Source organism: Thunnus maccoyii, chromosome 14 (assembly GCF_910596095.1).
Source record: "Thunnus maccoyii chromosome 14, fThuMac1.1, whole genome shotgun sequence".
NCBI lineage: Eukaryota > Metazoa > Chordata > Actinopteri > Scombriformes > Scombridae > Thunnus > Thunnus maccoyii.
Genome location: NC_056546.1, coordinates 23,713,696 through 23,736,084, shown reverse-complemented (window position 1 = coordinate 23,736,084; position 22,389 = coordinate 23,713,696). Strand labels below are relative to the sequence as shown.

At 41.0% G+C, this 22,389-nt stretch overlaps 2 protein-coding genes across 4 annotated transcripts; one reads left to right on the top strand and one right to left on the bottom strand.

Annotated features, from left to right (window-relative positions):
* Nucleotides 1-41: 41 nt before the first annotated feature.
* LOC121911646 (minichromosome maintenance complex binding protein) lies at nucleotides 42-8,008 on the top strand. Of its 2 annotated transcripts, XR_006099918.1 has the most exons (17): nucleotides 42-248; nucleotides 1,602-1,693; nucleotides 1,817-1,957; nucleotides 2,097-2,138; nucleotides 2,238-2,327; nucleotides 2,448-2,586; nucleotides 2,767-2,912; nucleotides 3,128-3,225; nucleotides 3,308-3,480; nucleotides 4,821-4,944; nucleotides 5,068-5,185; nucleotides 5,434-5,599; nucleotides 5,751-5,884; nucleotides 6,617-6,784; nucleotides 7,117-7,205; nucleotides 7,551-7,731; nucleotides 7,891-8,008. XR_006099918.1 is itself a non-coding variant. In XM_042433324.1 (16 exons), the coding sequence occupies exons 1-16, from the start codon at nucleotides 176-178 to the stop codon at nucleotides 7,675-7,677; spliced, it is 1,920 nt and encodes a 639-aa protein (XP_042289258.1). In that variant the 5' UTR covers nucleotides 42-175; the 3' UTR covers nucleotides 7,678-8,008. The 2 variants fall into 2 exon arrangements, 1 of the variants encoding a protein (XP_042289258.1); XM_042433324.1 differs by having other exon boundaries at nucleotides 7,551-8,008.
* A 221-nt stretch (nucleotides 8,009-8,229) lies between these two features.
* inpp5f (inositol polyphosphate-5-phosphatase F) lies at nucleotides 8,230-22,199 on the bottom strand. 2 transcript variants are annotated; one of them, XM_042433322.1, is made up of 20 exons: nucleotides 21,325-22,199; nucleotides 19,456-19,536; nucleotides 18,800-18,936; nucleotides 17,877-18,005; nucleotides 17,534-17,719; nucleotides 17,377-17,433; nucleotides 16,815-17,013; nucleotides 16,421-16,600; nucleotides 15,946-16,013; nucleotides 15,407-15,531; nucleotides 15,212-15,289; nucleotides 14,918-15,038; nucleotides 14,031-14,159; nucleotides 13,596-13,713; nucleotides 13,300-13,498; nucleotides 13,059-13,130; nucleotides 12,902-12,975; nucleotides 12,584-12,712; nucleotides 12,391-12,478; nucleotides 8,230-12,237 (listed from the first exon to the last, which is right to left on the bottom strand). In XM_042433322.1, exons 1-20 carry the CDS (start codon nucleotides 21,431-21,433, stop codon nucleotides 11,073-11,075), a joined length of 3,444 nt encoding a protein of 1,147 aa, XP_042289256.1. In that variant the 5' UTR covers nucleotides 21,434-22,199; the 3' UTR covers nucleotides 8,230-11,072. The 2 variants fall into 2 exon arrangements, with proteins under 2 accessions (XP_042289256.1, XP_042289257.1); XM_042433323.1 differs by having other exon boundaries at nucleotides 17,534-17,701.
* Nucleotides 22,200-22,389: the final 190 nt, after the last annotated feature.

The following is a 22,389-nucleotide window of genomic DNA, read 5'->3' as shown; positions in this document are numbered from 1 at the left end:
GCGCTCCGGTTGGTCTCTATACTCAAAACAAACGAACTACTCGCTTCCGATCGGTGACGCAACTTTCCCGCCCTGACTCCTTCTGTCTCTGTCTGAGAGGAAGTCAACAAACTACTGTTTTCTCAGAGGTTTTACTGGATCTGTTTTATATATCCCTGACGCCTGTCACCGGCAAATGATGCCTTCCACACACGACTGGATGAACTCCTGGATTAGCAGCCCGCTGGGCGTCATTGAAGGGATGTTTGGTAAGAGACACATCTTGGTAACTAGCTAGTTAGCTTGGTGGCTACGTACTATGCTAGCTGCCATGCTTCTCACATGTACCTGTGTGCTTTTCCTATCCTCCAGAAGTAGCAAATAACACGTTTCTGAGCGCTATTATGATGTTTTATTATGCTTTATTGCCGCCTGCGCCCCACACAATTATTATATTTAGTTACAGTAAAAAGTGCTGGCTGTGCAGTTGACTAACTGTGTGCACACATCTAAACTAAAATCCACAACATAAGGCATCTGCAGGTCCTTAGTGTGTAAGTGTCCTCAAACTCGTCTAAAATGGTCTTAACTTCTCTGAATGCATTTCGGATAGAGATATATGCAGCCTCTGTGTCCTAAATGCAATTTCAGAGGTTTTGAAACTTTGTGCTTTTTCTGTGTCAAGATATGAAGGATTTTCGTTCAAACTCCTTTCATCCATTATTATTGTTATTATTATCAAAACATAGTTGTATATCCTTAAAGACAAAGCTCGTCAGATGACTCCTGAAAAGTATTAACCGTATGAACCTTATAAATTTGCATTATAATAAAACAATAAAAACCCTGAATACAGTAGATAGTCTTGTAAATATGTTTTGTAAAAGTCATCAACGTGCGTTATTTTCTCACTTATTAATAAAGTGGATAATATCGCTCAATGTAATATTTTTTTTATTTTATACTGTAATTATGTTGGCAATATGGCAAAAATACCAATTTCTCTTTCAGAGAAAAATAATACTGGACTGATAGTAACTAACATTGACAACATGCAGCTATTTTGATGCATTTCCAGTAAATGTCTCTTCTTTGCGTGGAATTCGTCACACCACCACATTTACAGTTAGTTTTCTGTTTATTCCAGGTTTAAATTTATGATCAAATGCATCTTATTTAATGCACATATTTAGAGTTGCAACAATTAGTTGATTAATCGATTAGATACCAACTGTTAAATTAATCACAAACTATTTTGATAAACAATTCATTGTTTTGAGTAATTGTTTAAGAAAAAAAGTCCAGATTCTCTGATTACAGCTTATCTTGTGAATATTTTCTGGCTTCTTCAGTCTTCTAAGACAGTAATTGAATATTTTTGGGTTGTGGACAAAAAAAGATATTTGAGGACGTCATCTCGGGCTTTGGGAAACAGTAATTTTATGGAGCAAACAACTAATCGATCAGTCGAGATAATAATTGACAGATTAATCAACAATGACAATAATCATTAGTTGTAGCCTTACTAATATTACACGATTGATAAATTACTCACTGCTATTCTCAACTCCAAGGTTTCCTGTCATTATAATGATCTATCCATGTTCTCGTTGATATTTCAGCTGCTTCCCAGGACAACCCGAACTCTGGATGGGAGGCCAAAGCAGTTGAATTCTTCAAAGAGCAGCTGAAACAAAAAGACGCTCACACCGGGGTAATGAATCCCTGAGATTCTTTCCGTGTGTAAATTACACTGAGATGTAAACCTGTAAACCTCAATGTTACAGCCTGTTTGAGCTCACTCTTGTAAATAATTAATATGTTCATACTGATCCAGGTTCCATCTATGAACGACATCCCTCTGCACTACCTGAAGCCCAACAGCCTGGTCAAGTTTCGCTGTTTAATCCAAGACATGTTCGATCCGGAGTTCTACATGGGAGTGTACGAGACTGTCGATCCGTCTACAAAGGCTAAAGTGAGCACTTCCTCATCCTCTCCTGTGCAGCTATTTGCATAAACACAGTCCTCTCATTTGTCTAGCGCTCGTTTTTTGCATTTGATAATGTTTTATCCCGTATCATATCATCTTAATTTTACTGTCTGACACACCCCAGGTGTTGCGATGCGGGAAGTACAAAGATGTGACAGAATGTGGGGTAAGTCTTCCTCTGTTCAGTCATTCATGTGGCCCATAAATGTCTCAATTCAGCTTCAACTTTGACAATAACGACACTGACTTTTGTGTTTATCTCCAGGTGGATTTTCACTCCAAAAATACCGTAACTGCAGAGAGACAAACTTTCTACTGTGTGCCTATTCCTGGAGAAAATCCCTGGGTGAAAGAGATATCCTTACCAAGTTTATACCATTCCTACCTGATGGAAGAACTTCTCAAACAGGAGACGCTTAAATGTGGATTTTATCATGTGTCATTCTCTGTCTAGTTTTCCTTAATTCTGTCGCACAGCTATGCCGGCTCCAGTCAAGCAAGAGTGGTGCCTTCCACCTCGTATGTGCCAAGTAGACAGAAACGCAGCTACGAGGAGGACGACGACATGGACGACATGGACACGCAGCCGCAGAAACAGAGGGAGCCACATACTGGTATGAGCTGCTAGTAAAGTTATGTGTATTTATTCTGGGTAAAGTTAGGAAACTACTGACTGAAATAAGATGGCAGGCAGGACTCCTGAAGTGGATTTGGCATCATAAATGATCTAACACTAGAATATCCAAGTGTGGACTTTTGCCATATATGTAAACTGCTCCCCCCTCTCAACGCAGGTCCTCAAAGTCCCACAGAACATCACGGCAATGGCGACTGTAAGCGGCAGGAGACAGAAGCTCCTTCCAGCCAGACAGCATCTGCCTCCCATCTCGACCTCAACTTCCCCCTGCCAGGAGAGAAAGGCCCGTCATGCCTAGTCAAGGTATATTATCCATCTATCCATCTCTAAAAGTGTTTTTTATACGTTTTTTTCTTTTTTTGCTTTAAACTTGACTTTTGACACAGTTATTGATGGTGGATTTATGTCAAATCACAGGTTTGTTGTGAGGTTTAATTTCAGAGATGATACCTAATTTATCAGCAGGCATTTCAAGTGTAGAAGAGGAGTTATTAAGTGATATTATTTGTTGTTGGCAGGTGTACGAGAACTGGGACAGCTTCAAACTGAATGACACTCTAGAGGTTTATGGGATCCTGTCTGTCAGTCCGGCTCTCAGTGCTCTGGCAGATGAAAAGTGAGACATTTAAATTTGTTTGCTTTCCCTCTGGTGGTGATGATCTGTGTGTTTGTTACTCATCCCTGGCTCGTCCACACAGGGACGCCTCCTCATCCATCGTGGACCCTACAGAGTGCATGGAGACGGCAGAAGAGCAGAGAGTGCACTGCCCGCCAGCCTCGCTCGTTCCTCGCCTCCACATGCTCTATGCCAAGCCACTGTCACACAACAACCCCCTGCTGCCTTGCGCCACCTTGGAGGACAACAGCGCCTGTAAGGGCAGACAGTAGAGTTTATATTTATTTATCCTCCTTGTGTGTCACTGTAAATGCCAGTAGTCATGAATATTTCAACCTCATTTATTGCACTACGTCAGTGTTGATGTTTCCAGGATAAAAAAAAACCCCAATATCCAAGCCCTGTCCAATCACACTGTCAGAAGAGATCTAGCGAATTTTTTACTAAAACTGCTGCAAATCACCATCAGGGGGACACAATTTTGCACACAATCCAAGTGTGCATTCATTCCGCAAGAGGAAGACTGTATGAGAATGTCATTTTTTTTTAAAAACTGATATTGTCAGCTCAGCAAACGGATCAGTGATTAAATGTATTTAAAATAAAAAAATTTAACTTCTTTGACTAGATTATGACAGTAAACAGAAATATTGTAAGTGTGTGTCAGTGTAGTCCTTTTGTAATAATAGGCAAACGCAATGTGACTGTTTAGCGCTTAAAAAGAGACACGGATTCTTTTCTTGAGCTGACATGTAAAGCCTAATGTGAATCCAGCAGCACTGCTGCAAAAGATGAAAAATGTCAGCTGAGTCAAAATCATCATAAATCACTACATTGAGCTCTGTACCCTGTCATGCTGTATTACACTGTGTGGATACTGAACAGTGAACAATAGCCAGATAAAGCTAAAAATAACTGACAGTCAATGTCAAATGCAACCTGGATTTTGCCAGAAGACTTAACTTGTTATGCTTACAACTGTTTTATGTACAGTGACTCTAAAGCCATTATAGTATAAAGTATGCATTTGAGTTATTTACACAAATAAATGCAAAAGCATTAATTAGTCTGTTGACAGACAATTAATTGACAATCCTGATAATCGGTTTATCGTTTAATTCAATATCATCGTCTAATAAGAAAAAATCCAAAACACTAGCTTGTTTAAGCTTTCGTCTGTTTTCTATGAATTTAATACCTTTTGGAAATCTTAGACTATAAGTCAGACATAACGAGCACTTGGAGATGTCCTTTGACTTTTGGAGAAACTATTAATGGATCATGTGAAAGAATATAAAAACATCAGTTAGTATTTTGATGTTCTAGCATTGCCGGACTCTGTGCCACACTAAATCCAGCTCTTATGAAAAGTCTGCTTCAAACAAAGAGGCAAAAGAAACCTTAAGTTATCGTGTCACTCTCCAGCTGTGTTGTAGAGAAGCACAAAAAGGGGTCGTTAACGGCAAAGTTCACGTCTATTGTGAAGCGTTCCGAGAAGAGGAATGATGTGAATGTTTTCCACTGTAAAGATTTCAAAGCTCACATGTCAGTAGTTGCTGTAGGGGCTCATTTGACCTTTTGTCCGTCCTCTTCAGTTTTGTCTTCGACCCTGAGCGAGATGGCCTCCGTCAGGGCAGAGCTGCTCACATACTTCACTCACGTCCTCCTGGGAGATGTCCTGGCTGCTGAGTACCTCATTCTGCATCTCATCTCTGACGTGTATGTGTCAGTCTGATCTGTAATGCGTAATCAGCGACCTTGCTTCCTTTGTTTTGTGGCTACATGCTAAACCCAAAGCAGTTTTTTCACAAGGATTTAACTTTGTGCTTGATTTTCTTGTAGGTACACCAGACGAGATGTTCTCCCACTGGGGAAATTCACCCTGAACCTGAGTGGCTGTCCTACTGTCTCCTCGTACACCGAACGCCTCTACCAGATCATCCAGCAGCTCGTGCCTTCTGTGAGTGAACTTCACTTCAGGCAACTGCCAGGACTATTGCTTCATTTTTGGGTTTTTTTTTGCTGCACTTCATCTGCAAACCTGTGAAAGAAAATGAACCATGAATGTGAACTTTGATTTAGGGATGAAGTGTCTCCCTGTAAGTAACCAGGAGTACATGACAGTCTTGATTGAATATTCATGTCATCTCAGGGGACAGAGTATATTATTGTTGATAAAGGTTTTCTTTGTTTTTTGCCACCCTGCAGTCGTACTATCTGGGGATGAGCCTCCAAAACATGAACCAGATGCGCTTGGTGCCTAAGAAAGACTATGTGGCCAACCGGCTAGTGAGCGGAGCCCTGCAGCTGGCCAAAAACACTTCCCTCTTTCTGGATGAGACCCAGCTGGAGCAAGGACAGCTGGACACAACAGGTGAGGCTTCAAGAAACCACGAGAGGACGACAGAGACCCTCAAACTCTGCATTAATGTCCTCTCTGCCTTTAGACGCTGTTAGTTACCAGCATGAGTTGACTGAGTTAACACTAACCAGATTGGATCTTCTGTTTGTGTTTTGTGCTGCAGGTGTGCGTAACGTTACGGCCCTGGGGAACGTGATCTCCTGGCAGAAGGTTGATTATGACTTTAACTACCACCAGATGGAATTCCCCTGCAATATTAACGTGCTCATCGCGTCAGAGGCCCGCTCGCTGTTGCCGGTGAGGACAAACAGGGATGAGGCGTGCAACCGCAAGGCGAAAACTCAACCCCACCACCCCTTAACACCCCCCACCACACTCCACCCTCCCCGGCCTGGCCAGGGAGGGGTAAGGTTTCCACCAGCCTCTCATGAGACCGAGTCGTGTCAGACGCTGGAGGTTGTTTCCAGCAGGCGTCACGCTGTCATCTCAGCCGCCATTGGCCAGTTACAGAAACCCCTCCAGCTGGCGGCTTTAGCCCGGGTCTCGCTCTGTCGCGAACAGCCCGAGGAATGTGCTGTGTGCTATTCCTGTGTGTTGGTCTAATGGGTTGCCATGGCGGCAGCTGTGTGCCACAGGAACAATCCTGGGAGAGGCGTCAGCCTCGTCCATGTATTAGGCCTGCGATGAAGGGCAGCCCGCTGTAAACAACTCCCAGGGTTGATTAGAAGTCAGAAGCACACGGCTGTGTTTACATTGAACAGATATTGGTTGACGAGCAGCTGAAGCTCCAACTGATCAGATGCTTTGCGGTCAGCTCGCTGAGGCTTTGCTCCTGCCTGGCATGCTGTGAGGTTTTGAGAATATGCCAAACCAGACATGCATATGGCATTACTGAATCACAGAGACAGCGAAGGTCTACTTTGCATAGCAACACCTGTGGAAAAAATATAGACATACATGTAGCTTTTCTAGGTCAAAAAGTTTTCACTGGTACAGTGTGAGTATGTCTCTCTGTCTTTGACCCCACAGTCAGACTGTCAGATACACCTGCAGTCTCAGGTCACCCTGGACCACATGGACGAGTATCTGAGCAGCATCCACATGCATCCACAGGCTTCATCACAGCTGAACAAGTTCCGACTCTACCTGAGTGTGGCCCGGCTGCTTGACTACAGTATCTCTGATGAAGTGACAAAGGTGAGAATAGTTTGTCTTCTATCTGCTTGTTGTAGCTACAAACATCCACATAAATGAGAAGTGAAAATGGACGAGCCCTAAAAGAAAAATAAGTGAACTATCTATCTAACCAATTTACAGAGACTAAATTTAGGCATCAATTTTTATTTTCTACTTTTTCATCACATTTGGAAGGTACTTTTTCATTAACCTCAAGTATAATAAGAATAAAGTGGTACCAGTTTCTTTCAGGTTAGATGAACCTTCATGTATCCAGGAGGCCTGTTTGTTTTTATTGAGCAGTCTGCTATTAACCGTCCTTTAACTGCCTCTCCTTCTCATGGTGTTCTCAGTCAGTGGAGGATGACTTTGTAGATATGAGGAAGGACGACCCCCAGAGCATATCAGCTGAGGACCTCCACAGGATGCTCGTTGTGGCAAGGTGGGCTATGATTATGTTTATATAAGCTTCTTACTGTTTCTTTGCTTTTATGTAGCAAGTAATAACAGCAACCTGCATAGCACTCTTTTAAAAGGTTAAGTGTTAAATAAATGCAACAATGAGAGATTATGACAAACAGTGAAAATGCCAGATATGACATAAGCAGAGTGGTAATCATTTCATGGGTTAATTGAACTAAATGAAACCAAAAAAATATGTTTACTTTTGCTTTTTGTCTGAAACACTGCTAAATCTAAGAAACACAAACGTTACCACAGTATTGATGTTGTTGTTTCAAGCTGAGGTGTGTGTGTGGGATGTAGCTGACTGTGACTCTGTCATCAGGTTGCTGTCTCTGAGTCTGGGACAGACCTCTCTGTCCAGAGACAGCTGGCTGAGAGCCAAACACATCGAGATGCTGCGGAGGAGCAGGATGGAGCAGCACAAGTGTGTCAACGGCAACGAGCCGTGATCACACAGCAGGACAAACGAGATGGCTTTTTCTTTTTGATACCTAAAAAAAAAAGTTTGTAATAAAGATGCTTTTCATATGCCATTTAGTTCATGTTTATTTTTTACCTAACCAAGGTGCAGTTTAGATTTATTTTCACATAAAGGACTAATGGTAATAATGGCTTGTACATATAATAACATCTTAATGTGTCATTGTGCCTTAAATTCACAGCCTGCTGAGGAGTACATGCCAGCAGTTTCTGACAGATGCTGCAGATCAAGTTTTCTATGTTCATAATTTTTTAAAACTTCAAAAATATGTAAATAAAGCAATGAAGTCTGCAGAATTATTCCCCATGGTGCATTTTCCTTCCTTCCTCAGAATTCATTCAGCTAATGTTACCAGCAAAAGAGCAAACTGTTGGACATGCTGTCAGCAGCTTCTTAATGGATCTGACAATAAACCTCATGCAACACTTGTTCACTCATATACTTTTTATTCCAATGGAATATCTTCCTAGACAAAAAGTGTACAGTGCACTTTGTTATCAAGTAACACACCCAAAGAGGATAAGAATAAATAGGATACTTTAATATACAATACAATCTCAGTACACTGTGGAAAACAATGACAACAGTCAGTTGGTAAGGAGGAAAGGTATGACCATTAACCACAGACATTCAGATGAAATGGTGCTAATGCTAGAAAATGTGCTGAAACAGTGCAAATCAAATGCTTGAAGACCTCTTGTCACATGATAAAATCATGGTCTGGGGTCCAAATGGACAGGGAGGACAACCCCAGACAATAAAGAAGTGGTTGCAAAAGCACTTTGTGTAAAAACAAAGGGAAAGGAGAAAAATCTCACCCAGCAAATCGAATCAAAGGATCAAATATTAACTGCCAGCTTTTGCATATAAAACCCAGACACCAATATTCTAGCATTATGGTCTCTATTAGGAATGTTGAGGATTACTGTTCCTTTTAGCTTAATACAGCCAGTTTAGGACAGAATAAGTTTCTGCTCTGCGTGAGAACTGCTCCAGTGTTTGCGATCCTAAAGGAAGTTTTAAAAAAGAAAAACACCTTTAACCTTCTGCATTAAAATATTGCATTGCAGCGATTACCTTAAAGCTTTGGCAGCACCACACACTATCAGCAGGTTGGATAACTATATAATGTAGCACCCACAAAGCAGCTAAGGCTACAGTCTCACTTAACACAATTAGTCAGATAAAATACACGAGTATCCCACATCTTATCTGCTGGTGAGCAAGCTGAATGCAGAAAACATAACACAAAATATGAAATGTTTGATTCTTTATCTTGGGATATTCCAACTCAAGGCAGACCAGGTTATTATTATTTACCATAAATAGACACCAATATACACAACACTGAGATATGGTAGCCCAGGTTCATTATCATTTCTTCTGGGGGACTATAATGTGGTTCTGTGGGAGATTTTCACTGAATAACAACAACTGTAATGTTTCTCAGGGGACTAATGAGGAATCTTGAGGTTAAGTGAAGAAAAACATGTACAATATATTAATGTTTACAGCTTCATAACACATAAATATGTAGAGAGTGAGCACTCCTAAATACCAGCAGCAACAGGAATGCTCTAACACACTCATACTGAACAGTACATACACACAACATCTCTAAAGCCTGCTCATTTCTATAATGTGCCTTACATGATGAATATATGTGCCTGCAGATGAAATATCCCAAGATAAAACTTGATGACACAGTAACCCTGAACATGATATTTTATACAGTACACCAAATGTAACATGTAAGGATGGACTTAAAAAGGTAGATTTTGCCATAAATACCTGATATACATAATCCCACTTCAATTCCCTGTTAAGGCAAATATGCTTTCAGTTTGGGGAGTGCATAAAGCGTCAGTGTCTCTAATAGTTGGGTGGGTGCAATTGCATATATACCTACTATATGCTACTCTCCTGTCTTTGTCAAACATGCAACGTCAATGTACAACGCTGGCCGAGGACTCGGTTCAAACAAACCCTCATATAGTTAATTAGTACAACCATTAGCAGAATAGTTATTTCAATACATATAATCTATCAAAAACAACTCCAACCAGTAGTTTTCTGGTTTTTCAAGGTTAGCGATGACAGCACTGGGCGATCTTTTCAAAATATAATGCTCTTACCTCTTTGAACATATTATGCTGCCACCCTACCATCAATACAAAAAGCTTAAGGGAAGGCTCTACTCAGGGAACGGATAAACATAAAACTCACTGTACATATCAACAACCAGGATACTCTTACTAAGGTCTTTTGTAGTCATAGTTTCTATAACGGTATATCTTTTAAGTTACACTTGACAACATTGATATTACATAGGATAACTTACGTACAGTATGTTGTCTTGCTAGTTTCTGACAGCTATACAAAGGGTAATAGTTAACACAGAAATGTCCTTTGGGAATCACAAAAGTTATTTGGTCGGATTCTACAACAACTGTTACAAATTGTAAGGTTATTACGAGGTCTATTATCACAAATGCCAATAGGTGACCTGCACATATGGGATGACATACAGTACATGAGAAATTCAGAGTTGGTCTTTCAACATGCAGCTAGTAATTACCTGCCTTGTCAAAATCTCTTGTTACCATCAACCTCACATGCAAGGGGTCATCGGAAAAATAACTTTTCAGACTAAGGACAGTCACATGTTTACATGCACAAAAACACTCTGCATACCACTCTGAGGTTAAAAGTTTTTAAAACCTCAATATTTATATCTTAATTACTTTTTCTATAGGTAATCAGGATGAGAATATCCTTCAACTTTAATCATATCTTCGTACAGTAGCAGCATTTCTGGAGTGATTTAGGATCTGGATGTACCCATTCTAATCAAATGTGCTACTGTGTAAAATTTTCATGGATCCATAAAACATTTAATTTAATGTTTATTTGAGCTATTACTGATTATCATTTCTATACTCAACCTGCACATTTTGCAGTTACCATTATTACTAGAAAGATGTTCATTGGAACAACAGAAAAGTCATGGTATCCCTATTGCTGCAACTTCTAAAGGGAGGAAATGTATTGATGACAACTGATAACTAAGCCATAGAAAAGAGAACACCTGATACTGTAATCAATCAACTGTATTTTCTTAGGATTACGAGACTTGTTCCATGATTGTGTGCATGTAAACATGATTACTGACATTTGGGTTTGACTGTATTTTTAACTTCTGTACAATAGTCATCATTAACAGGGGAAAGTTTAACTAAAGGGCAAATTTAGGAGCGCATTTCTTGGCTGAGTAGTGACGCTATGTGCAAGCTTTTGCTACTGCTACCATACTGGAAGTTTCTACATGACGTACTACTACAAAATCCTGCTACAAGGAAAGCACTAGATCTGAATGATCCTGGTCTGGCACTGTGTAAACATTGCCTTCAGCTCGTTTTCTTGGGCCTCGTTGACAGTATCTGGCTCTGGGCTCTTTTGAACCTTCGCCACGGCAAAGTTGATGCCCTGGGTGAGTCCCGCCTGGGTGAGGCTGGCCACCTGGACCATGGAGCTCTTGATCTTGGCAAAGGGGGACACCACTCGGCTGCCGTTGCTGTCGGCAGGTGAAGGGCCAAGGCTGCCCTCCAACTGTGAACTCAGACTTCTCTGAGAGCCTCCTGACGCCGCAGAGCTGGGCTTCTGGACGGTGAGGAGGTTGGAATTGGAGGTAGTGGACTGGACGTCTAGCTGGGATGGCCTGGGGAGCTGGGGCTCCTCCTGCTGATGCTGTGGCTTGGAGCTTGGCTGCTTGTCTGAGTCTGCTGGGGTCTTATTCTGCACAGGCACTACAGGTTTGAGTGAGGGGGCAGCGGCTAGCGGCTGCTCTCCAAACACCTCAACAGGTTTGGTCTGTGCATCCTGGACAAACTGGTGGCAGTAGGCTTCAATAGGGGTACCAAAGTCAATCAGAATGGCTTCTTCAGCCACCGAGGCGGCCCCTGGGGACTTGTCATCACTGACTTGAGGGGAGCTTTCCTGCTTTCCGTCACAGCCAGTGACCCGGATGACGGAGGGGATATTTGGCTCCACGCTACTAATGGACTGGGAGCGACTGCCCAGTCGTGGGTTTGATGCTACGATGCCACAACTGGGCAGCACATAGTCCACATTTTCTAAGGAACCAGTGCACGGGTGCTCTGGGTCAGAATTATAGGAGTCAGAGTCGTCGGAAATTTCAGAGTGCTCGTCACCAATATCTTTCAGGACTCCGGTGCCAGGGTTGCCATCTGATGTCTCCAAGCTGCTGTCCGACTTCCACAGGTTGACATGCATAGTTGGTTTCAGGAAATTGACCTTCACATCAGGCTTAGAGAAGCTTCCCAGCTTACCGAGGGGCTTGAAGGGACCAATGTTTACGTTTGTCTTGGTCTGTTTCACTTTCTGATTGAGAGAGGAGAATTTGTTTAGGATGAAACTTTTGCCCTGTGCCAGACCAGAGCTGCCCTGGACCTGGTCTGCGGGTTTGTTCTGGATCCCCATTATGTCCTCATGAGGTTTACTCTGCCGCCTGGAGCACAGACACAAAAAAGCACATGATTCAAAGCTCTTGTCAGTGGTTAAAAGTTTAAAATTATGGTTGCAAATGTTTATATGAATTTTAATGGTTAAATTATGTGAAGAGAGACTCATATTAATGCTAATGATCTTAATGGCGACTCACCTCTCCAGCTTCTTTTCAACCACTAGTAGGTCCAGCCCTGTGGCCTGTTTCGTAATGCGAAGCATCTCAGCAATGCATTGTAATGTATCTGAAATATATCACAATGGATTTCTCAACCACTATCAAGTTTATGATCTAAAAAGCTTCCTTTTCTAGCCTGTCAAAGAATTTAAAGCAGTATATTATATCCTACCTTTTCCATCGTCCTCAGGATTTCGTGTGGCTGCTCGTAGTGTGTGAAAGTATCCACTCGTCTCTTCACTCCTGTAATGCAAACGCATACAGCAGAACTTTGGCTTTCCAAACAGCGTAGGCTCCGGACCTGCAGAAAAATACACACACTTAAAACTTCCACTTTTAGTGATGTGCTTACTTTGCATGAATCATAATCAGCAGAGATATTGCTAAAAGGTTACTGAGAAACCGTTAAACACACTTTCGGGAAGTGTTGGATGACTCAGTCAGTATAGAAGGAACCTCACTTCTCCTTTGAGTGCAACTGACTACTTACCAATTTCAATCTTTTCCAAACCCTCTAAATTGAGTCTCTGGTATTGGTTGACTTTATCTGCTTCCTCATCGTAGCTACAAATAAGCAGACATAAGTGAATTCATAAAAACAATTTCTAAAAAAAAAAATATTTGGGGAAATTTAAAGTCAGACTTACTAAGCAATGTAATACGCTTTGTCAGACAGAAGCAGCAGCACATCCACATCTTTGTTGGTTGCGTCAATAAGGCTGGTGGGAGAAATAACGTGATATAGCACTTCAGAAACTTCTGAAAACAATGTTTAAATCTGAAGCTGGCTGTGTCTACCAAATACTATAAAAGGAGTTGGTTGTCTCTATACCCCTGGTGAATTAAGTTCATAAACATCAAAATTCAGAAAGGAAACAAGCCACTAACCTCATGTCACAGTTGATCAGAGCCCAACCTCCATGAAACTTCTCATCGTCGAGCAGCAAAAGCTGCATGTAGGTCTGAAGCAGGATGCTGACCTGCTCCTGGGCTCCCCTTTGGCTTTCCTTCTCTTTCTCCTCATGCTCCTTCTCCTTACTGAAGATGGAGTAGAGGTCCTCCGTCACTGGCAGGCCCATCATTAGGTCTGCAGGGAGAGGCAGAAGATCCAATCAAAGGCTGTTTTTGAGACAAGATGGGCATCAACACACACATACAGTATTTATAGCTAGAATCTTCCATACCAATGACTGCTTGTCTGTAAGCATCCCTGAAGCGGTTCAGATAATAGCGGTTGGCTGAGTTCACACCGTCCTTCATCACTCCAGCCAATTTTCTCTCCCCCGTCCTGGTGAAATCTCCCTAAAAACAATTGAAACAGTGTTCTCAACACATGTAGCATTTGCAGCTCTGGTAGTGAATGCAGGTCTGGTGTACTTAACAGTCTACAGGTTAGTTCTTTCCAGAGATTATCTGGCTTCACTTCCAGCCTACACAGGTTAAGTCTGAAGCATTTCATGTTTGTCATCCTTTAAATTACTACAAATACTGAATGCTCTGTTTCCTATTCATCCTAAATTACAGAAAGATAAGATAAAGAGTTTAAACTATCATATAAACAAAACAAAATGCTAATTCAGATGTGAACAAATGTGCAGTGATCAAGACAGTGATGCTACCTTGAGTGCTGCTGTGCCTGCATACTGTCTGCTGATGGTGTCTCCATTGTTGGCCCACATGATCTGATAAATCCTGTAGCATTTGGGAGGGAGAGGCTGCTCAGGAGGCATCACACCCAGCTTTTTCAGCTGTGGGAAGAAAAGAGACATTTCTCCATGGGCTCACTGTTACACTGTCTCTCTTTCAGTTTACATTGCACCTGTGGGAAAGGTCAGCCTGTATCCAGTTTCATGAACTGCTCAATTTACACTTGTATTTGCTCATTAAATGTAATCCAAAATTTAATCCAAGATGAATACAGGGGAGTTGCTGGATTACGAGAAAGCTGAAAATATTGTGAGTGTAAACTAGGATGCCAGTGTGCCGTAAGATCTTTTCTGCTACCGTTGCCATTTAGTGCTGTACAGACATCAAAGGCCTACTGTTAGTGTGTGTGATCTGATGAACAAACAGAGGCAAATGCCAGTAATCTGTTGTACAAATACAGAGTAAACAGCCTACAAACTAACAGAGACAAGGATTCATGTTACCAAGTGAATCTGGTGAATCACTTTACAATCATAATTTTAGAACGCTGGCATATAAATTAAGTCAATGAAGTTGATAATAATGATTATTACATATTCTAAATATGTATTTTAAAAAGAAAGCTGTTTGCTGGACACTGTTATCTTCATGTTGTCCTTATAACTAGTAACTATGATTTCATTAAGGAACTATGCAAGTTTCAGTTTCAAAGGTCACTGGTACAGGAAATAGTAAATTCATAAAAGCAGCATTTACAGTCCATTGCTGTACTACAGTGTATAATAACAATTTAAATGTTGTGTTGTGAGATATGTATGCTGTTTTCTTTGCATTTATCCCAACAAGTTAAAGATCTCACCTGTTGTTCCATCACCACCCGAGCAATAGCTGCCTGGACCACGTTTGTCCTGTCCAGACAATCCATACAATTGACTCTAAAGACGCCCTCCTGCTTGCAGATGACTCCATCCTGGTCCACCCTGACGGAGCAACATACACTCAGAATAAGATGTTTAATCCAATAATAAAGATTACAAACAAGCTAAACAATGTTTTCTAACTACAAATAAATATCATGTCCTAATGAAGATGTCCAAGAGTTCACGTTATTAACATTTCTCTAAAAAGCACAAAATACTAACATGATACTTACCAGGCCCACTTCATGTCAGTGATGATATCAGAGATTGCATCTGTCAGTATCTGCACATTCTCAAACTTCATACCTCGGCTGGGAAAGAGGATATAAGAAGCATGAAGGGGAAGTAAATGCACTGTGGTATAAAATAAGATTGCTATGAGTACATTAAATAGAAAGTAACACTGAAGAGGAAAGAGGTTCACTCACCAGTGCTCGTGGAAGTCAAATGAAACGTATGTGAGGTTTGGGTTGTTGTAAAGAAGGACTTGCTTCAGATATGCGTCACCAATCAGCTTCTCCCGTCCACTTTGGTCCACTAAGTTAATGATGACCTGAAGAAGACAATGAAGAGTTAAGCCCTGTGTGTATTAACATTTAGACCCTGCTAAGCCAATCCTGTGGAAACAAAGTGAGATGTTGAATAGGCCAACAGTCTCAAAAGCTTGACATAACATGACTGCTACATACCCGCAACATCTTTCTCTCAGCACCTAATCAGCATCACTATTGTTAAAACACATGAATTAATCTACCTAAATACATTTTCAATCACTTATAAGTGGTACAAAATATGCTTAAAGATGACACCAGCAGGGTTATGGCAAAAAAATGTTAGCAGTTCTGATCCAGATTTTCTCAGAGTCATTTTCAGGTAGCACATAAAGCTTGGTAGTGTGCATGAAAAAAGCTTTGAGAGAAGATTCAAACTACATATCCAAGTATACACATGTGAAAAGCAAACCCACCTGCTTATTGCAGATTTTAAGCTGCTCTTCAAAGTGGGCAGAAAAGTAAGACATGGTCTCCTTCTCTCCTGAAACATCAGAAAATATACATAGAAATGATTGCCATTGAATTCAATCTGGTTAAAGACAAACTGTTACATCATTGTTACTTTGGAGACTGATGTGATGTTTCATATGCCATAAAGATCTAAGGACCAAATCACAGTTTTTATTTCATCTGAAAACACAGCAAATTCTCCAAATCCAATCTGTAATCTCTCAAAATTCCAGTCAGAATAAAGACACATAACCAACAAGATATCTTTAAGTCAATATGTAAGACATAGCTGACTCTGGCAGATGTGCAAAACCAAAGAACAACACTTGTGTCTTTTTTAAGGTGCAACTTTAAAAATATCTGAAGTGCAAGGCCCAGTGCACTCACTGTGAAACCCTCTTTATAGACTGTGTGCAAGATAATGTAGGTTCCACTGACCTTTCTCTAAGCGTGGCCGGGGATTGTAGCGGTACCCTGCCTGGCTCCAGAAGACAGGCACAGAGCCACGAGTCTGCACAAAGGACAGAGTGTGGCTGTGCACGTGGATCAACTGCTCTGTCTCCACATAGTTAGCCACATGGCCATCTGTATCCACTCCTCTGCGTTTGTACCGCATCCCTTTGGGCAAGGAGAATGCATGAACACTAGTCAAAGATTATTTATATCACAGATCACGCTTCACTTGAAGGGAATAAAAAAAACATTGTCTACCAAGTTATGTAAAGCCTTTCCTGAAAGGAATCCTATTTGGACGTGGGGTGAACACCACCCATATATTTAGGCTGAATCAGAGTCAGCCTCAGCCAAACCGACAGTAGCTTATCTTTGTTACCTGCACGATGGCGACTACGTCTGGAGATCAGGGCGACAGTGAAGCGGGGATGGATGTCGTCAACACAGGTGACCTCCTGTGGTGGCGTCTCAGGGCTGCTCCTCTCCTCATCAGAGGTCTCGTTGTAATTCACTACAAGTTCCTCCACCTGAACAAAGCCCTGGATGATTGGTATCACCCAGAAGTCCACATCTGGAACCTGGAGGATTCAAAATGTAAAAGGTTTAATATGCTGTTTGCCATGTTAAGAAGAGAGAAGCGTTTTGCATCCATCAAGTATCCAAAGCAGATAATCTTCCATAACTTAAGAGCTGTTAACGCTCCTATTCACCAAGTATTTTCATACACTTGTGATAAAGTCCTGATAATCATCCGCTCATACAACTGACACGCTTACCCAGCAGGGCCAGCTACGCTCTTTTCGCAGACACTTGTAATGAAAAATACTATAACTCTGTCAGCAATTGTCAACAAATCAAATCTGGGGACACAGTGCGATTATTCAATTCTGAAAATAGAAAAACAACAATAAGCCGTGCTGCTCAGTATTTCTGTGTGTTACCTGAAGGTTGATAAGGTCTTGAATCATGTGTTTATTCCAGAAGAAACGGTCATCCACCTTTCACAGAGAATGAAAACAACAGTCAGATGTATGTTTTTGTAATACATACAAAAAACAGATAACAAGGCCAACTTAATGTTTGTGTTTCTCTACAAACCTGTTTCCACAGGGGTAAACTGGTCTTTTCCGAGTCTCCCTGGCGCTGCACGCTGTTTGTCAGGTCATAGGTCATGCTATAGTAGAAGGAATCCGAGTCCATGAATATTTTGTACAGCTCATCAAGCAGCCGCCTCTCCAGACGTTCCTTCTCTTTGTTTTCCTTTACCTGGAAGGCAGGGGAATACTGGATTGGGCAAGTGGATAGAAAAGAGTGATATGTTGACAAAGCAAAGAAAGAAAAATCCTGACTTAAAAGCCTTTCGATGTGAGAAAGATAAGAAAGGTAGTGTGTGGGTTTGAAGATGACAAGACAATTTCATCAAATGTACAGAAACAAATACCTTTTTCTTGATGGGCACACCCACATTAGATTTGATCTGGCTTAAAGTTTTCATCAAGAACTTTGACTCATCGGGAGACTGGGCCAGTTTCTCTGGTTTGTCTATTCCAAAGTGATGCTTCTTGCAAGGCTGAAAAAGAGGATTTTCTATCAAATGTATGTAATCTTACAAATTTCATAAACATAATAGTGATGTTTGAAAGATAAAGAGGACCAGTTTGGTGATGATGACATAACTGAATTTGGTACCACATTGAAGTTCTCAAAACAAAAATCAATGAGATTCAATATGGAACCCTGGTGCACCACAAAAAACACTACTACTACTAATATTACTACCCACTACATACAACCATAAAACTACAATACACAGTACTTTATGCAGTTTTCATTTTCCTAAACTACTACACACAGCCTAACAGCTACATTAAGCTATAGGATTTCTGGGCACAAAAAGGTGTGGAATGATTATTCTGCAGTACAAGCACAATGTACAACAGGATGGATTCTAAAAGCCTATCCAGGAACGATCTATCTCCTCCGTTATTACTCACTTGAAAATATTCTGTCTCACCATCCATGAAGCTCCCCTGAAAGACTGAAATCTTAGCAATATTCAACTTCCTCTGAGATAATTTACAATCATTGTCTGCATTTAATTTCCGCTTCAAATGTGTGGGTGAAAATAAAACCGATCTTTTAATAAAATAAAAAAGATCTACAAGTTATTTTGCACCGCTATCAGCCCGTCAGAGATGAATCACACACTGACGCATACAAGGTATTCTTGAGTGCATTAAATAACAATTTAGGATTTTCACACGCATTGTAATAATGATTGTCAAGGGCGGCTGAGTGCAATAATTTAAACACTAGAACATGAACACTGCTTCTCATGTCTCATCACAGTATTAGTATGCACACCTCCAGCTCGAGCTCCTGGGGCTCTTCGTCAGACAGAGGGATGACAGCTATCTTGGTGATCTTGTAGACTTTATGGTTGCCTGGTAAATGGCCCACCAGTGCTTTCTGACGGATTAATACAAGTCCGAGAGGAAGATCTGCCAAAAGGAGAAGAAGAAGGGGGGAGTTGAATCATAGGTGCAGAATTCATCACATTCTGAAAGGTGTGAAAACAGCTGCACACCAGCCGTTAACCACAGACTTCTTTCAATAATGCAGATATCTGGTAAATAAATATTTAAATCATGTTAATCTATCAGATGTACTAGAACAATATGATTGTTCATTACATTTTCTTGTGGAGGGTATAATGCTTCATTTTAAACCTCCTACCGTGAGGCACATCAATAAAATCAGACCCTCAGATTCGTCATCGATTGAATCATCACCAACAGCTCATTCCTTTCCATGACTACATGCCTTTCAAAGTACTTTTACACATTTTTTCACACATTTTCTTGTCAGTAAGAAACATACAGTACTGGGTGATTTGCTAACCCGACTGCCAATGCAGACATTTGGAAAAATAGTGGCAAGAATCTGTCTGCTCTGTGCAAAAAACAGTAAACATCTAAGGAGAAAGTGTTCAAAAGTTTTTCATTATCTACAGTACTTACCTGTGTGCAGCTGTATCTTTCCTATGACACCTTCCACCAAACCCAGACAAACTGGGTTCCAGGCTAGCAGCAGGTCTGTTGCTGAAATAAAAATATGGAGATGAAACATCAGAACATTGGTGTAGCCAGACCAAACAGCATGGTATGCTTTCACTCTGTAAATTACACTTGCATATTTGCAAGCACAATATCCTACTGTATATGACACTTTGCCTCAAGTCACCTCTTGAGACATCTGTACTCGCACCTTTTCTATCAGAGATAGATGCATTAACCAAACCGAAAGTATTTCAAAATAGTCATGGTTTTCTGATTTCCTGTTACAATGCAAAAACGTATTTTCTATAACCAGTGAAACACTCTTAACCACGCAGATTTTAATACTTCGTCTACAACTTACAACTGTGGTAAATGCAAATATAATGAGAAGGATTTCACTAAATGTATTATAATCTTGGTGGTCTGTCATTTCTCATGTACATTTGCAAAAAAATGAGTGTCATTCAATTGGAAGAAAGTGTCATTTGATTGAAGAAAACACCAGCCTGTCTCCATTTACTAACATGTTCAAACACCAAGCCAAGTCTGAAGTCAGTTATGGCCATGCACAAACTCGATGACTGTAAGGAAAACTGGAATGCTTAGCATTGGTGACGGATTAAACATCATAGTGGAGAAAATTGGAAAAATGTAAAGGGTGTGGTTACGGGTGGAGAGGACTGACTGTAGGCAGCCACAGACAATGACTCTTCCTGTTCCACGAGCCAGAGAATTTCACGTATAAGGGAGCCGGCTGAGAGGGCCCCAAGGGGAACGTCTTGCAGAAAAACAAACTACTAAAACAATACCACAACTGAGAACGTCTAATATCATGGAAATAGTTCACTGTGTGCTTGAGGGGTAGAGGAGTTGGAAACCCAGTGAGGAGTGGAAACCCTTTTTTCCAATTAAATAATGAAACAGTGGTGCAACTAAAAACCTGTTCAGGATGGCTGCACAGCCATACAACTTCAACCGACACAGAGGATAACACGCTCAGCTTTCTGGCATCTGTGGTGAAACGTTTCTTTTAGCTCAGCAGTGCTTTCAGTTTGGCAGGGAATATGTAATTCCCACGGCCAACGGTATTTCATTTTGGCATGACCAATTCATTGACACAGCAGCAGGACTCGCTTCTGCAATGTTACCAAGACGTAATGCCAGGAGCTGCTTTACTGTTGCTCAAATTCAGACTTCAATAACACTTTTATTAATAACAACTACACATACAGGTTTCGTTTTTTAACTATGAGGATGATGTTCTAGTTTTCTAATTATTCACTCTTTAGGTACAGTGTGTCTTTTAAGCAGCCACAAGTCAAACACATCATTTGAAAGCAGAAACTCGCCTTAATAGGGCCACGTACTAGTTTGGTGTATAGAAGAACTGGAGAGTCCAGTTTTTACCCTCAGTGTGTAACATAAGCAAGGCTGGGACTTTGAAGCCTGTTAGGGGTGTTGGCATTAGTAAGCAAGCTAGGACGATGACTTCAAGACTTAGGAATGACACATCTCATTAATGCCAGTCTCTCCTATGGCAAACAGCTTGTTTTATGGTTAAGAAAGCTGGATTACTACGAGTGTTTTAAGCAATCATCACGATAATGTCTATTTAACTTACATGGATGAACAATAATGTCTATTTACATGGATGAACGGGTGACAGCTGCGAGTGATACATTAGTTTGACCACATTTTATCCACAAAGACAGCAGGAAAATAATGTCAGCGGAATCCTGTCAGGTGTAGAAACCCTCAGCTCAGTGAAAAGGGTTGTAATGATGGGTTAGTTTCAGGTAAATGGCCGGCTGTCATCCATACAGTACGTACCAGGTCTGACCGTCATGCTCCCGTCTTTGCGGCTGCACCACAGAGCTCGGTCCCCGCTCTGAAGAATATATTCGTCTTTGGCTTGAAACAGCTCCATTGTTGTTGTCATTTTACGTTCCACAACAATAAGTAACTAGCAGGCTGTACAGCCGGGTGCAGGTAGTCACCAACTTCCACGTCTTGGAGGCTCACTGTAGCTAGCCACGGTTAGCTCGTTTTCCCAGAGGCAGCTGAGCTACGGCGGCTAGCCACCTAACTTAGCGAGCTAAAAGGTCGTTTATTCCACTTTCTACGCATACTGGAAATTAAATTCGGTCTCTGCCCGATAAGCATCCCTTCCCATGGTCATGCTGGACAGAGTAAAGGCAGACACAGCATCAATGAGTGAAGAAATGTCCCGGAGAGCAGCCGCTGAGCGCCGCGTTCAAGACGCAACCGACAGTTTCCTGCTCCAAACAATAACATGTGACCTGCGACTACAGCCGTCATCACCGGTGTTCAGGTATCATGACTAAAGAGATAACCTTAAAATGCTTTACAGATTTTATCCAACTGATCGTTATTTACGAGCAGAAAGTAAAGATACACATTGTTATATCTAATTTGGAGAGCTCAGGGAAACGCTGGTACATTCATGTTATGTCCTGTCCACATACAAAACAACTGTGGGGTAAATTGTCACAGTTTATTGGTGATCATATCTACTCTCACCTTTTATTTCTTTGGAAAAATGTTTGGATTGACTATTGGTTTTTTGTGAGTATGACAGGAGTCTCTGTTCATAGTACTATTTGATTTATTTTCTTACTATTTTGACCCAGTTTTATATTCAAATTCAATATTCAAATCCACTCAAGTTGGACTCAAGTTGTGTACACAAGGTGCTGTAAACTTGTTGTATATTTGTTTCAATAAAGCTGTTTAAAAAAAAAACAACCATCATGCCCCCCCACCCTCCCCTCCCCACAAAACTATTATATGGAACAATGAGTACAGAACCAGAAAGAATAAATCACTATATTTTCAACACTGGATTGACAGGAATATAACTTTTCTTGCAGTCTT